General features: G+C 42.7%; 1 protein-coding gene across 2 annotated transcripts; it reads right to left on the bottom strand.

The window, feature by feature from the left end:
• Nucleotides 1–208: 208 nt before the first annotated feature.
• Nucleotides 209–16193, bottom strand: LOC115122571 (dynactin 4). Of its 2 annotated transcripts, XM_065019984.1 has the most exons (14): nucleotides 16027–16193; nucleotides 14981–15051; nucleotides 14261–14439; nucleotides 13762–13805; nucleotides 13043–13150; nucleotides 10784–10804; nucleotides 10346–10419; nucleotides 8522–8634; nucleotides 5198–5307; nucleotides 4997–5070; nucleotides 4823–4877; nucleotides 3486–3593; nucleotides 2188–2285; nucleotides 209–721 (listed from the first exon to the last, which is right to left on the bottom strand). In XM_065019984.1, the coding sequence occupies exons 1-14, from the start codon at nucleotides 16159–16161 to the stop codon at nucleotides 505–507; spliced, it is 1407 nt and encodes a 468-aa protein (XP_064876056.1). In that variant the 5' UTR covers nucleotides 16162–16193; the 3' UTR covers nucleotides 209–504. The 2 variants fall into 2 exon arrangements, with proteins under 2 accessions (XP_064876056.1, XP_064876057.1); XM_065019985.1 differs by lacking the exon at nucleotides 10784–10804 and having other exon boundaries at nucleotides 16027–16192.
• Nucleotides 16194–16749: the final 556 nt, after the last annotated feature.

Raw genomic sequence — 16749 nt, 5'->3', positions numbered from 1 at the left:
CCTACCTTCAACCCAAAGAGGAGAAACAGTAATGACAGTCTCACCCTACCTTCAACCCAAAGAGGAGAAACAGTAATGACAGTCTCACCCTACCTTCAACCCAAAGAGGAGAAACAGTAATGGCAGTCTCACCCTATCTTCAACCCAAAGAGGAGAAACAGTAATGACAGTCTCATCCTACCTTCAACCCAGAGAGGAGATACAGTAATGACATCATCTAAGAGACATTTATTAGTAGGTAGATGTAGCCTGGCATAGCATGCAGGTAAATATTCTTCATCCTTAGAGGAGGATGATGAAGATGATGCTTAAATTGAAGCGTGAAGCAGGAAAGGGTCTCTGGAACTGCTTGGGGGTACAGAGAAGTGTGTGAGTGTGTGAGAGAGAGAGATATGTGATCCAATGCATGTACAATGTGTGTGTGTGTGTGTGTGTGTGTGTGTGTGTGTGTGTGTGTGTGTAAAATATATGTATTTGGTGTGTGTGTGTGTGTGTGTAAGCTCTTCACGCTATGATCGGCCCCAGGCTGAGCTCTACGTGGTGTGTGAGCCAGATGGCCTCGGTGGGGGCGTCGCCCTCCTCGCTCGGCCTTATGGGAGCCGCCAAGTTGCGGAAGTCGTGGCGGATCTTAAAGGACACCGTGACATCCCCGTCCTCCTCGCGCTGAGGGACCACCTTGATGAAGAAACCGATCTTATTGGATTTCCTGAAGGCCACCACACTGGAGGAGAGACAGGAGCAGAGAGGGAAGGTTAGGAGACCAGGGGCAGAGAGGGAAGGTTAGGAGACCAGGGCCAGAGGGGGAAGGTTAGGAGACCAGGGCCAGAGAGGGCAGGTTAGGAGACCAGGGCCAGAGAGGGAAGGTTAGGAGACCAGGGCCAGAGGTAAAATGTCATCCTACTCCCTATAAATTACACGTGTTCTAAACTAATGTCCTTGCTCCTCAGTTCATACAGCACGAGGATCTCCTTTCAGAGAGACATCAGGGACTGTAACATACTCTGTTTCACGGAATCATGGCTCTCTCTGGATATACTCTCCTGGTCCATACAGCCAGCTGGGTTCTCAGTTCATTGCACAGACAGGAATAAAGAACTCTCCGTGAAGAAGAAAGGCGGAGGTGTATGTTTCATGATTAACTACTCGTGGTGTGATTGTGATAACATACAGGAAGTCAAGTCCTTTTGTTCAACTGACCTAGAATACCTCACAATCAAATGCCGACCATATTACCTCCCAGGAGAATTCTATTCTGTTATAGTCACAGCCGTGTATATTCCCCCTTATACTGATACAGTGACGGCCCTCAAAGAACTACACTAGACTTTATGCAAACTGGAAACCACATATCCTGCGGCCGCATTTATTGTAGTTGGGCATTTTAACAACGCAAATTTGAGGAAAATTCTACTGAAGTTCTAACACAAGACTGTAGTACTCGCTTAGAATTTGTTTTTTTAACACTAGACCACTGCTACTCGCCTTTTGAAGATGCCTACAAGGACCCTCCCCCGACCTCCCTTTGGCAAATCAGATCACAACTCCATTTTTCTCCTCCCTTCCTATAGGCAGAAACTCAACAAGTACCCGAGCTAAGGTCTATTCAACGCTGGTCTGAACAATCTGAATCCACGCTTCAAGATTGTATTTGATCACCGGACTGGGATATGTGCCTCTGAGAATAACATTGACGTTTACACAGACACAGTTCATCAGGAAGTGTATAGAGGATGTTGTTCCCACTGTGACTATTAGAACCGACCCTAACCAGAAACCGTGGAGAGATGGCAGCATTTGCGCAAAACTGAAAGTGAGAACTACCACATTAAACCATGGCAAGGTGACGGGGAACATGGTTGAATACAAACGGTGTAGTTAATCCCTCCGTAAGGCAATCCAACAGACAAAACGTCAGAATAGAGACGAAGTGGAGTCGCAATTCAACGTCTCAGACTAGACATGTGGCAGGATCTACAGACAATCATGGATTACATGAAAACCAGCCATGTTGCGGACACCGATGTATTTGTATTTATTATGGATCCCCAGTAGCTGCTGTTAAGGCAGTAGCTACTCTACCTGGGGTCCTAGCAACATTAAGGCAGTTTAAAATATACCACACCTCCTCGGGCCTTATTGCTTAATTCTACTGTGATTTGATATGACCCTATTGTACTTCAGACTCACTCTGGGTCGTCCTGGAAGTCCTGTGGCTCGGCCAACTCGTCGTAATCTGCTGCAGCATCCTTCCCTGCCAGGACCAACTCCTTGGTAGGAACCATCACCTATAAAACATCATCATCATCATCAACAACAGAGGTGAGAGGTCAGCAGTAGCTTTGTAAAGGGAGGGTATATTACTGGAAACTTTCGAAAATTTACCAGTAAACTACCAGAATTGCGATATCTATCAAGGCTTTTGGGGCGGTAGGTAGCCTAGTGGTTAAAGCGTTAGGCCAGTAACCGAAAGGTTGCTCGATCGAATCCCTGGGTTGACAAGGTAAAAATCTATTGTTCTGCCCCTGAACAAGGCAGTTAACCCACTGTTCCCCTGAACAAGGCAGTTAACCCACTGTTCCCCTGAACAAGGCAGTTAACCCACTGTTCCCCTGAACAAGGCAGTTAACCCACTGTTCCCCTGAACAAGGCAGTTAACCCACTGTTTCCCTGAACAAGGCAGTTAACCCACTGTTTCCCGGTAGGCCGTCATTCTAAATAAGAATTTGTTCTAAATTGACTTGCCTAGTTAAATAAAAATGATGTAATCTATCACAAGACAGCTCGTGGCCCTTTTGGGTACTTTAGCTTATCATAGGAGTCTAATCATTTCTGGCCCTCTGTATGGCCTTATCACAAAATAATTAAATTATTTTTTTAAAACAAAATTAAGAATGAGAAAGCTGTAAAAAAATAAATATATCTATATCCTTCCTAAATGTAAACCATCAACTTGGTGATTACCATTGGCGTTTACTATGAGGGTTTCAGCCATTTTGTATTTGAGATTCTTCAAAGTAGCCACCCTTTGCCTTGATGACAGCTCTGCACACTCTGGGCATTGAATGAGTAGTTTGTGTCCACACTTCTGACTGGGACAGCATGCATATTTTATTTTTCTAAATATATATATACGTTTTTATTTTTTATTTTACTGTGACTATGTATTTGCTGTCAATGTTTTGGGGCCAAACTAGTAGTTGTGAAAACTGGTAAATAGATAGAAGAGTTACAGAGTAAAAAATAAAGACATTGTTGATTAGATGCTTTTTTCAATTCATTTGTCTATTTTCTCTTGAACCACATGATCTATCTATCAGAAACTCATGGATACAGAAAGAAAAACTATATATAAATATGTGTTTTCAAGTATAAATGACTGAAGATGCAATAGAAAATCTATGGCAATCGGTTACTTATCAAACTTACTAAAGATCCCGGTAATCTTGGTAAATTACCGGTAGCTTTCCAACATTAGTCTGTAGTACCTTAGCAGTGCTATTGATGTCCTCTGGGTCTCCCTCCTCACAGCCCACCAGGGTGACGTGGGTAATATTCTCCACGGGGTTGGTCAGGGTGAGCAGCACCTGGCACTCCTACAGACAACATGATACCACTCATACTGTAAGTCATTCTGCTACCCTACAGACAACATGATACCACTCATACTGTAAGTCATTCTGCTACCCTACAGACAACATGATACCACTCATACTGTAAGTCATTCTGCTCCCCTACAGACAACATGATACCACTCATACTGTAAGTCATTCTGCTACCCTACAGACAACATGATACCACTCATACTGTAAGTCATTCTGCTACCCTACAGACAACATGATACCACTCATACTGTAAGTCATTCTGCTACCCTACAGACATGATACCACTCATACTGTAAGTCATTCTGCTACCCTACAGACAACATGATACCACATACTGTAAGATACAGACAACTCATACTGTAAGTCATTCTGCTACCCTACAGACAACATGATACCACTCATACTGTAAGTCATTCTGCTACCCTACAGACAACATGATACCACTCATACTGTAAGTCATTCTGCTACCCTACAGACAACATGATACCACTCATACTGTAAGTCATTCTGCTACCCTACAGACAACATGATACCACTCATACTGTAAGTCATTCTGCTACCCTACAGACAACATGATACCACTCATACTGTAAGTCATTCTGCTACCCTACAGACAACATGATACCACTCATACTGTAAGTCATTCTGCTACCCTACAGACAACATGATACCACTCATACTGTAAGTCATTCTGCTACCCTACAGACAACATGATACCACTCATACTGTAAGTCATTCTGCTACCCTACAGACAACATGATACCACTCATACTGTAAGTCATTCTGCTACCCTACAGACAACATGATACCACTCATACTGTAAGTCATTCTGCTACCCTACAGACAACATGATACCACTCATACTGTAAGTCATTCTGCTACCCTACAGACAACATGATACCACTCAGTCACTGTAAGTCATTCTGCTCCCCTACATACAACATGATACCACTCATACTGTAAGTCATTCTGCTACCCTACAGACAACATGATACCACTCATACTGTAAGTCATTCTGCTACCCTACAGACAACATGATACCACTCATACTGTAAGTCATTCTGCTCCCCTACATACAACATGATACCACTCATACTGTAAGTCATTCTGCTACCCTACAGACAACATGATACCACTCATACTGTAAGTCATTCTGCTACCCTACAGACAACATGATACCACTCATACTGTAAGTTCCATTACTTGAATAATTGACTTGCCTTCTGGAAGCGCAGGTTTGGAATGGACATTATTCTGACCTCAGGGATGTAACTCCTTTAGGATTGAAAATCACATCACTTTACTGAGAAATTATACAACAAAACCAACATTCGAGAGTAGAAAACAAAAGGTGAATGTGTTTCGGTACAGAGGAGACGCTAAGCAATACTTACACAGCCACCAGCTGGATTTTGAACTTTATTGAGGTTGGGTTGAATTCTGGCTTGCTCAGATTGTGCTCACATTTCTAGGAAGAAAATAAACATTTCAACCAGCAAGAAAAACTGACAGAAGAACAACAGTAAAATAATAGAAAAATGCTAATTTCTTGAGAAGGTTAGTGTGGTGTAAAGTACTGTGTCTTGTAAACTGACCCTGCATCGCAGAGAGCGCTTGATCAACAGGTGTTTGTGTTTGGGGTGGAGCTGAGAGGCTCCGGCTGGCTGGAAGTCAGGCTGAAGCAGCCGCTGGCGCAAGGATGTTACTGGAATACATAACACACACTGGGAGTTAACACATGGTCAACCAGACAACACCAGGGAGTTAACACATGGTCAACCAGACAACACCAGGGAGTTAACACATGGTCAACCAGACAACACCAGGAAGTTAACACATGGTCAACCAGACCACAACACACGGTCAACCAGACAACACCAGGGAGTTAACACATGGTCAACTAGACCACAAAACATGGTCAACCAGACCACAACACACGGTCAACCAGACAACACCAGGGAGTTAACACATGGTCAACCAGACAACACCAGGGAGTTAACACATGGTCAACTAGACCACAAAACATGGTCAACCAGACAACACCAGGAAGTTAACACATGGTCAAGCAGACCACAACACACGGTCAACCAGACAACACCAGGGAGTTAACACATGGTCAACCAGACAACACCAGGGAGTTAACACACGGTCAACTAGACAACACAGGGAGTTAACACACGGTCAACTAGACATCACCAGGGAGTTAACACACGGTCAACTAGACAACACAGGGAGTTAACACACGGTCAACTAGACAACACAGGGAGTTAACACACGGTCAACTAGACATCACCAGGGAGTTAACACACGGTCAACTAGACAACACAGGGAGTTAACACACGGTCAACTAGACAACACCAGGGAGTTAACACACGGTCAACTAGACAACACCAGGGAGTTAACACACGGTCAACTAGACATCACCAGGGAGTTAACACATGGTCAACCAGACCACAAAACATGGTCAACCAGACCACACCAGGAAGTTAACACATGGTCAACCAGACCACAAAACATGGTCAACCAGACCACAAAACATGGTCAACCAGACCACAAAACATGGTCAACCAGACCACAAAACATGGTCAACCAGACCACAAAACATGGTCAACCAGACCACAAAACATGGTCAACCAGACCACAAAACATGGTCAACCAGACCACAAAACATGGTCAACCAGACCACAAAACATGGTCAACCAGACAACAAAACATGGTCAACCAGACAACACCAGGAAGTTAACACATGGTCAACCAGACCACAAAACATGGTCAACCAGACAACACCAGGGAGTTAAGACATGGTCAACTAGACAACACCACATGGTCAACTAGACCACACCAGGAAGTTAAGACATGGTCAACTAGACCACACCAGGAAGTTAACACATGGTCAACTAGACCACACCAGGAAGTTAACACATGGTCAACCAGACCACAAAACATGGTCAACCAGACAACAACACATGGTCAACCAGACAACAAAACCTGGTCAACCAGACAACAACACATGGTCAACCAGACAACACATGGTCAACTAGACAACAAAACGTGGCAGATTTGAAAACAACCACAGCATACCCTGGTTATTGATATAGCAGTAGACTTCATTATAACAAATAGCTCTAAGGAAAAGTAGTGGATGAAGCTAGAATCCTTAGTTGCGAGATTATTTTTATTAAAATTAAATGATCTGTACCCCTTGACTCTTGAAGAATAGAACTTATAATATGCCTCATGAGCTTTGTTCAACTGTCGTACCCCATCTGAACACAAAATATAAGCTTGTTTTACTCTAAATGTTTGGAAAACAACAAACGTAAAACACTGTATAGCCTCATAACATGGTTAAAACAATCATTTTTAATATCAGTCCTTGCATCCATAGCTCTGTCTATTAATCTGAGAGTGGTTACATTTCTCCAGCCCCATCGCTCAGATGTTTACCAAAACAGTGGCGGGGAGGCCACTTTGTTATTGTTTCAATTAACGATTGTAGATAATTTTTCTTTCTATTAAGTACTAATCATTGTTACCCTCAGGTAGGTGGATAGGTCTGGGTTAGTGGTTAGGTTTAGAGGTTTAGGGGTTAGGGTTAGGGGTTGTTGTCTCTTACCCTCAGGTAGGTTGATGGGTCTGGTGTAGGGTTAGTGGTTGTTGTCTCTTACCCTCAGGTAGGTGGATAGGTCTGGTGTAGGGTTAGTGTAGAGTTCAAGGTTTGGGGTTAGTGGTCAGGCTTAGGGGTTGTTGTCTCTTACCCTCAGGTAGGTTGATGGGTTAGTGGTTGTTGTCTCTTACCCTCAGGTAGGTTGATGGGTCTGGGTTAGTGGTTGTTGTCTCTTACCCTCAGGTAGGTTGATGGGTCTGGGTTAGTGGTTGTTGTCTCTTACCCTCAGGTAGGTTGATGGGTCTGGGTTAGTGGTTGTTGTCTCTTACCCTCAGGTAGGTTGATGGGTCTGGGTTAGTGGTTGTTGTCTCTTACCCTCAGGTAGGTTGATGGGTCTGGGTTAGTGGTTAGGGGTTGTTGTCTCTTACCCTCAGGTAGGTTGATGGGTCTGGGTTAGTGGTTAGGGGTTGTTGTCTCTTACCCTCAGGTAGGTTGATGGGTCTGGGTTAGTGGTTAGGGGTTGTTGTCTCTTACCCTCAGGTAGGTTGATGGGTCTGGGTTAGTGGTTAGGGGTTGTTGTCTCTTACCCTCAGGTAGGTTGATGGGTCTGGGTTAGTGGTTAGGGTTGTTGTCTCTTACCCTCAGGTAGGTTGATGGGTCTGGGTTAGTGGTTAGGGGTTGTTGTCTCTTACCCTCAGGTAGGTTGATGGGTCTGGGTTAGTGGTTAGGAGTTGTTGTCTCTTACCCTCAGGTAGGTTGATGGGTCTGGTGTAGGGTTAGTGTAGAGTTCAAGGTTCGGGGTTAGTGGTCAGGCTTAGGGGTTGTTGTCTCTTACCCTCAGGTAGGTTGATGGGTCTGGGTTAGTGGTTAGGGGTTGTTGTCTCTTACCCTCAGGTAGGTTGATGGGTCTGGGTTAGTGGTTAGGGGTTGTTGTCTCTTACCCTCAGGTAGGTTGATGGGTCTGGGTTAGTGGTTAGGGGTTGTTGTCTCTTACCCTCAGGTAGGTTGATGGGTCTGGGTTAGTGGTTAGGGGTTGTTGTCTCTTACCCTCAGGTAGGTTGATGGGTCTGGGTTAGTGGTTAGGGGTTGTTGTCTCTTACCCTCAGGTAGGTTGATGGGTCTGGGTTAGTGGTTAGGAGTTGTTGTCTCTTACCCTCAGGTAGGTTGATGGGTCTGGGTTAGTGGTTAGGGGTTGTTGTCTCTTACCCTCAGGTAGGTTGATGGGTCTGGGTTAGTGGTTAGGGGTTGTTGTCTCTTACCCTCAGGTAGGTTGATGGGTCTGGGTTAGTGGTTAGGAGTTGTTGTCTCTTACCCTCAGGTAGGTTGATGGGTCTGGTGTAGCAGTCTTCAGGGAGTGGCTCCACTTCATCTAAAGCCTGAGCTGGTTCTATGTTAATCTCTTTCTGGTCTTCACCTTCCTTCAGACTAGAATAGGGACAGACACAGTGAAGGCCATTATAGGAGACAGGGACAGACATTATAGCAGACAGGGAAAGATGTATTTATGAACTACCAGCATGGCTTTATCCCAAACTGCACCCTATTCAATGAACAACATGATTTGTCATGTACGTGTACAATAAAGGAATGGTGCATTATAGTATCAGGGTGTGGTACTCATACGTTAAGGACTATAAAGGGATGGTGCATTATAGTATCAGGGTGTGGTACTCATACGTTAAGGACTATAAAGGGATGGTGCATTATAGTATCAGGGTGTGATACTCATACGTTAAGGACTATAAAGGGATGGTGCATTATAGTATCAGGGTGTGATACTCATACGTTAAGGACTATAAAGGGATGGTGCATTATAGTATCAGGGTGTGATACTCATACGTTAAGGACTATAAAGGAATGGTGCATTATAGTATCAGGGTGTGGTACTCATACGTTAAGGACTATAAAGGAATGGTGCATTATAGTATCAGGGTGTGATACTCATACGTTATGAACAATATAAAGGAATGGTGCATTATAGTATCAGGGTGTGATACTCATACGTTAAGGACTATAAAGGAATGGTGCATTATAGTATCAGGGTGTGATACTCATACGTTAAGGACTATAAAGGGATGGTGCATTATAGTATCAGGGTGTGATACTCATACGTTAAGGACTATAAAGGGATGGTGCATTATAGTATCAGGGTGTGATACTCATACGTTAAGGACTATAAAGGGATGGTGCATTATAGTATCAGGGTGTGATACTCATACGTTAAGGACTATAAAGGAATGGTGCATTATAGTATCAGGGTGTGATACTCATACGTTAAGGACTATATAAAGGGATGGTGCATTATAGTATCAGGGTGTGGTACTCATACGTTAAGGACTATAAAGGGATGGTGCATTATAGTATCAGGGTGTGATACTCATACGTTAAGGACTATAAAGGGATGGTGCATTATAGTATCAGGGTGTGATACTCATACGTTAAGGACTATAAAGGAATGGTGCATTATAGTATCAGGGTGTGATACTCATACGTTAAGGACTATAAAGGGATGGTGCATTATAGTATCAGGGTGTGATACTCATACGTTAAGGACTATAAAGGAATGGTGCATTATAGTATCAGGGTGTGATACTCATACGTTATGGACAATATAAAGGAATGGTGCATTATAGTATCAGGGTGTGGTACTCATACGTTAAGGACTATAAAGGGATGGTGCATTATAGTATCAGGGTGTGATACTCATACGTTAAGGACTATAAAGGGATGGTGCATTATAGTATCAGGGTGTGATACTCATACGTTAAGGACTATAAAGGAATGGTGCATTATAGTATCAGGGTGTGATACTCATACGTTAAGGACTATAAAGGAATGGTGCATTATAGTATCAGGGTGTGATACTCATACGTTAAGGACTATAAAGGAATGGTGCATTATAGTATCAGGGTGTGATACTCATACGTTATGGACAATATAAAGGAATGGTGCATTATAGTATCAGGGTGTGATACTCATACGTTATGGACAATATAAAGGAATGGTGCATTATAGTATCAGGGTGTGATACTCATACGTTATGGACAATATAAAGGAATGGTGCATTATAGTATCAGGGTGTGATACTCATACGTTATGGACAATAACATTTTCGTGAATGGAAAGTAATACTCACGAAAGACCAGCCAGACTGGTGACAGGAGCTCCAGGTCTCTGTCTCTGTAGTCTGGTACCCAGACCATACTTCTCCTTTACAGAGCAACACAACCACAAATGTCAACTAACTCACAGACAAGACACCACCATGTGGTAGACTTACAGGGGTAGAAACACTGGCATTTCTATTGAGAACTGTTCAAATGTTTAGATTTTTCAAATATATAAATTGGGAAAACATTTACTAGCATAAATACCTAAAAAAAATACAATTCTGACCGAAGTCAAATAAATAAACCAAACCTAGAGAAATATTTTTTGGTTTTTGAACGAAGAGAACACAAATCTTTATGTTAACAGTGAGTTACAACCGTCTACTATACTACAGGCATTAACATTACATTTCCGAGAGAGAGAACAGTGTTTGTCTATCAAAGTTGTGAAAAGTACAACTCACCACCACATGAATAGTGTGTTGCTGGGGGACGGAGGGGTTAAAACCAACATATCAGCGTGCAGAAGCAAAGACAAAGAAGAAAGTATCAAGTGAAACCAAAGCAGCAAAACATGGCAGGTAACTGACGACATGCAACAGCAACAGAAAAGCATTAGTGGTATAGCTGAAGACTCTTCAGCTGCAGTAGCTAGTATCTAGCTAGCTAGCACACAGCTAGCTTATAGTGACTCTTCGGCTGCAGTAGCTAGTATCTAGCTAGCACACAGCTAGCTTATAGTGACTCTTCAGCAGCTAGTCTATAGCTAGCTAGCACACAGCTACAGTGCCTTGCGAAAGTATTCGGCTCCCTTGAACTTTGCGACCTTTTGCCACATTTCAGGCTTCAAACATAAAGATATAAAACTGTATTTTTTTGTGAAGAATCAACAACAAGTGGGACACAATCATGAAGTGGAACGACATTTATTGGTTATTTCAAAAAAATTTAACAAATCAAAAACTGAAAAATTGGGGCGTGCAAAATTATTCAGCCCCTTTACTTTCAGTGCAGCAAACTCTCTCCAGAAGTTCAGTGAGGATCTCTGAATGATCCAATGTTGACCTAAATGACTAATGATGATAAATACAATCCACCTGTGTGTAATCAAGCCGGATTTGGATACAAAACGATTTCCCAAGCTTTAAACATCCCAAGGAGCACTGTGCAAGCGATAATACTGAAATGGAAGGAGTATCAGACCACTGTAAATCTACCAAGACCTGGCCGTCCCTCTAAACTTTCAGCTCATACAAGGAGAAGACTGATCAGAGATGCAGCCAAGAGGCCCATGATCACTCTGGATGAACTGCAGAGATCTACAGCTGAGGTGGGAGACTCTGTCCATAGGACAACAATCAGTCGTATATTGCACAAATCTGGCCTTTATGGAAGAGTGGCAAGAAGAAAGCCATTTCTTAAAGATATCCATAAAAAGTGTTGTTTAAAGTTTGCCACAAGCCACCTGGGAGACACACCAAACATGTGGAAGAAGGTGCTCTGGTCAGATGAAACCAAAATTGAACTTTTTGGCAACAATGCAAAACGTTATGTTTGGCGTAAAAGCCAAACAGCTCATCACCCTGAACACACCATCCCCACTGTCAAACATGGTGGTGGCAGCATCATGGTTTGGGCCTGCTTTTCTTCAGCAGGGACAGGGAAGATGGTTAAAATTGATGGGAAGATGGATGGAGCCAAATACAGGACCATTCTGGAAGAAAACCTGATGGAGTCTGCAAAAGACCTGAGACTGGGACGGAGATTTGTCTTCCAACAAGACAATGATCCAAAACATAAAGCAAAATCTACAATGGAATGGTTCAAAAATAAACATATCCAGGTGTTAGAATGGCCAAGTCAAAGTCCAGACCTGAATCCAATCGAGAATCTGTGGAAAGAGCTGAAAACTGCTGTTCACAAATGCTCTCCATCCAACCTCACTAGCTCGAGCTGTTTTGCAAGGAGGAGTGGGAAAAAATGTCAGTCTCTCGATGTGCAAAACTGATAGAGACATACCCCAAGCGACTTACAGCTGTAATCGCAGCAAAAGGTGGCGCTACAAAGTATTAACTTAAGGGGGCTGAATAATTTCGCAAGCCCAATTTTTCAGTTTTTGATTTGTTAAAAAAGTTTGAAATATCCAATAAATGTCGTTCCACTTCATGATTGTGTCCCACTTGTTGTTGATTCTTCACAAAAAATGTTTGAAGCCTGAAATGTGGCAAAAGGTCGCAAAGTTCAAGGGGGCCGAATACTTTCGCAAGGCACTGTAGCTTATAGTGACTGTTCAGCTGCAGTAGCTAGTCTATAGCTAGCTAGCACACAGCTAGCTTATAGTGACTCGTCAATGTTCCAGTATGCCACAGGTTCTAACCTAAACCAGTCCTTCTGTCCATGCAGTTCAATCAATGTCAACATACTGGAACATAACATTACATCATGTAGGCTATTCAGAAATAGTTGCCTTGTTTAATTTCAGATCCCGCCACCAGCAGGGTTAATAACACAGCCATAACCATCACAACAAATAAAGATTAAAAGCATATTTGAAAATGCTCATTATTATAATAAATAAAAAAGTGGGAGCTGGGTTGTGGTTATCGAGAGAGGTTTAACGTGTAAAACAGTCAAGTTCGTATTCCAGAGAGAAGTGTGAAAGCTGAGCATGTTATCTGCCGGAGTGTGTGTGTGTGTGTGTGTGTGTGTGTGTGTGTGTGTACCGAGAAGGCCAGTGGCATATAGGGTCGTCTCCTGGCCAGCTTCTTCCTGTCCCTCTCCAGTTTCTCCCTCTGGGCCAGCTGCTGGTAATACTCTATCAGTTTATTGATCTGAAAGAAAAATACCCAACATAACATGAGTCTGACTGTCATAGGATATTATTATTATAATAATAGGAGGAAATGACAGGTCAGAGAACCATGTATACAGTATACATATATATCTCTCTCATCAGCATACCCCTTTTTATTTTATTATTTCACCTTTATTTAACTAGGCAAGTCAGTTAAGAACAAATTCTTATTTTCAATGACAGTCTAGGAACTGCCTTGTTCAGGGGGCAGAACGGCAGCTTTTTACCTTGTCAGCTCGGAGGTTTCGATCTAGCAACCTTTCCGTTACTGGCCCAACGCTCTAACCACTAGGCTACCCTGCTGCCCCACCCATGTATGTTACCAGCAGGAAACAAATAGTAGAAAGCACAAGTCAAAGCCAACACTTAAGCCTGGGGCCTGTATCAGGAGTGTGTCTATTTGTGGTTGATCACACAGTGTTTTTTTTATTTTAAATACAGCATCAATTACAATAGACTCTATGTAACTTCCAGTGTCAAAGCATTCTACTGCCTGGGGTTATCGAGCTCGACATGTGAGAAACACTTGAGAGAGAGCGAGAGAGAGAGAGAGAGAAAATAGATCCGACCAAAAGGAAGGCAACATACCCGTTGAGTATGAGGGTTGTCCGGCTCCTGCCATCCTCCACTGGCTGAAGTGAAGACGCACAAAAAAAATATATAAAAAGAAGTGAAATAGTCCTCATAACACACCTAACAAGTCAATCACACAACAGACACATAGGCTACTAGTCAAGTACATGATAAGGGACACATCTCTATTCAGAGTAACAATTCCAAACAAAGCTCCATACATCAGATATTAATTTGTTTAGCATTTGAGCCATTCTAACATAGTCTATTAACAAGTCAGTCCCATACATCTCCCCCTCATCACCAATGCTGGGGGGGCACTTCCTTCAGTAGCTTAATAACTAGGATCACCAGCAAGGTTTGCTATTTGATTTGTTTGAAGTCACTTCTCACACTCACTCAGCCACAGGATAGCAGATCATGCTTAACATAGGCCCAATATACAAACAATAAAAATGTCAACAGTCCATTATCTCCCCCTCATCATCAACAGTAAAGTAGGCCTGTCACTCACCCACAGACTTGTCAGCCATGCCCACATCTCTGGATGTCCAGCGACAGAAGCCACAGGCCAGGTAGTAGGCCTTCTTCATGGTCGTCTTGCTTGGGTCGTCGGGAAGAGGGGCTGGGATGTTGGTTGCCCGGGTGGACAGGGTGTGCATGCAGCACGGGCAGTCGAAGCAGTTGGCACACCTGGGACACGACGAGGAAGAAGAGACAGCTAGTTATAAACACTACCTTTGTTCTTCAACCGGAAGAACTAGTCGCAGTACTCAAACCCAATGCCAGCTTTTATGGCTTTCCTTAACCCTAAACTAGACTATAACTAACCTTAACCTAATCTTCGACCCCATAGAATTACATATGTAATAGTAATGGGAAGGGTCAAGTTACATATCGGAATATTAATTTAAGCAATATTATTTTGGCAATAATTGGCTGTAGCTGCACCAAAACGCCAATATTTTCCCTTCAGAACTTGTTCACAGTCTTTTGAAATAGGGAGTCAAATAAACATGAATGATAGATAACCCTAAGCTTAACCTCTATGCCTAACCTGAAGTTTTCGTTCAGCTGGTTGCATATCCTCTTCCTAGAACAAAACAGAGAGCTGGGAAATGTAGGCTGGATGCAGCAGAACATTGTCAATGGCCACACAATAAGGAATAGGTCTATGCCATAGACCGTATATATAACAGGTCTAAGCCGATGCTCAGTTGCAAATGTTTCTCACCTGTTCTTCTTCAGCTTTGCCTCTGCTGAAGGCATATTCTCCAGGCAGCTCGGACAGTAATGCGAGTCCACCTAGAAAACAGAGGCAGCGTTCAACAATCTATGTTAGTGGCACCTTATTTGGGGAGAACGGGCTTGTGATAATGACTGGAGTGGAATTAGTGGAATGGTATCATATACATCAAATACCTGGTTACCAGGTGTTTGATGCCAATCCATTTGCACCGTTCCGGACATTATGATCCGTGGTTAGTGGGAATACATGAATGTGCGTTGCTATCCATCGTAGCTAGCTACTAGTTACAACTGCACAGATAGATATTGGTTCGTGCTGAAACATGATTAGTATGCGTTAGCTTCAGTATAATAAAAAATTAAGAGTTTCTGTGGGTGAGGGTCACTGTCAGTTGTGTGGCTGTGTAAAATGAACAATCATGGCTGTCTGACGTGGCACGTATCGACTAGATAAACGGAGCCAGCTACCTAAATAAGATATTTCACAAGAATAATGACCTCTGTGAAAATGTGTTGATCTGAGACCGCACTGTGGTCGATCTGTCTGGGTGTGGTGATGAAGAGAGTACGTTAGCCAGCTAGGAGGCTGTGAAGCTAGCCAACAATTAAACACGCTTTTCAAATGCTCGTTGGGTTTAAATTGTATTTCCAGTGGGAATTTGTGTCACTGTTAATTGGACAAAATATGTTAATAGTGAACACAAACGATGTATTGTGTTGTTTGGTTAGCGGTCTTGCTTGATTGTTAACAGTTAGCTTAGCTAGTTAGCTAGCTAAAACGTACAAAATTATGAAAGTAGGACGGAAGTAAAGACGACATATCCGACCAATCACACGACAGAGCTGTTTAATAAATGTTGATTGACGTGCGATATGGCAAATAAGATTACAATGTTTATTGTACGGGGGCTGGACGATGTTGACCAATCCCTCCCAAACCGCTAACGCTACGAGCTTGCTAGCTAGCTAGCTAGATATCTCTAGGATTGAGATAGTTAGCCACACGGTAGTGTTGACATATTCGTCACTTACCTCGTGAGACACACATTCTAGGGAACGCAATTCACTGCAATACCGACAAAAATAAAGTGTCGACAACGGCGATCGGATCTTTTTCTCTCCATGAACTAGGTAGAGAACCCTGTCAGGCTGCAAAAGGGACGCCATCTCTAACTGATGCCGCGTTCAAATCAATTGGGAACACGGAAGAATACGAGATCAAATAATGACGTCAGTGATCTTCAGGTCGAAAATGTTGGAAGCTCCTGAAAGAGGCCCGAGTTCCTGAGTTGGTTGGCCGTACAAATTGATTTTTTTCTCAGTCTGAGCTCGTATTTTTTTTTCGAAATCCCAGTTGTTTTGTAGGCGCTGACGTATGAAGTAGGAGATTTTCGAGTTCCCGAGCTCCCAATTAGTTTGAACGCGGCATGAATCCTCAGGCGTCGACGTCTCCTACTGTTGTCGTTTGGTCGATGGCGCCACCGGTTGGTGGGTTATGATAGTGTTTGTTTTTTTGGTGAGGTGAAGTTTTATTTTAAACCAGCTTTGTTCAAGGGTTTTTCGTAATTTTTAAACTATTTTCTACATTGTAGAATAATAATGAAGACATCAACACTATGAAATAAGACATATGGAATCATGTGGTAACCAAAAAAGTGTTAAACAAATCAAAATATATTTTAGATTATTCAAAGTAGCCAAATCAAATTAAAAAATCGAATCAAATGTTATAGGTCACATACACATGGTTAGCAG

This window comes from Oncorhynchus nerka, linkage group LG6 (genome assembly GCF_034236695.1).
Source record: "Oncorhynchus nerka isolate Pitt River linkage group LG6, Oner_Uvic_2.0, whole genome shotgun sequence".
Lineage (NCBI taxonomy): Eukaryota > Metazoa > Chordata > Actinopteri > Salmoniformes > Salmonidae > Oncorhynchus > Oncorhynchus nerka.
The sequence above is the reverse complement of the archived record's forward strand: the minus strand, read 5'-3'. Positions and strand labels throughout refer to the sequence as shown.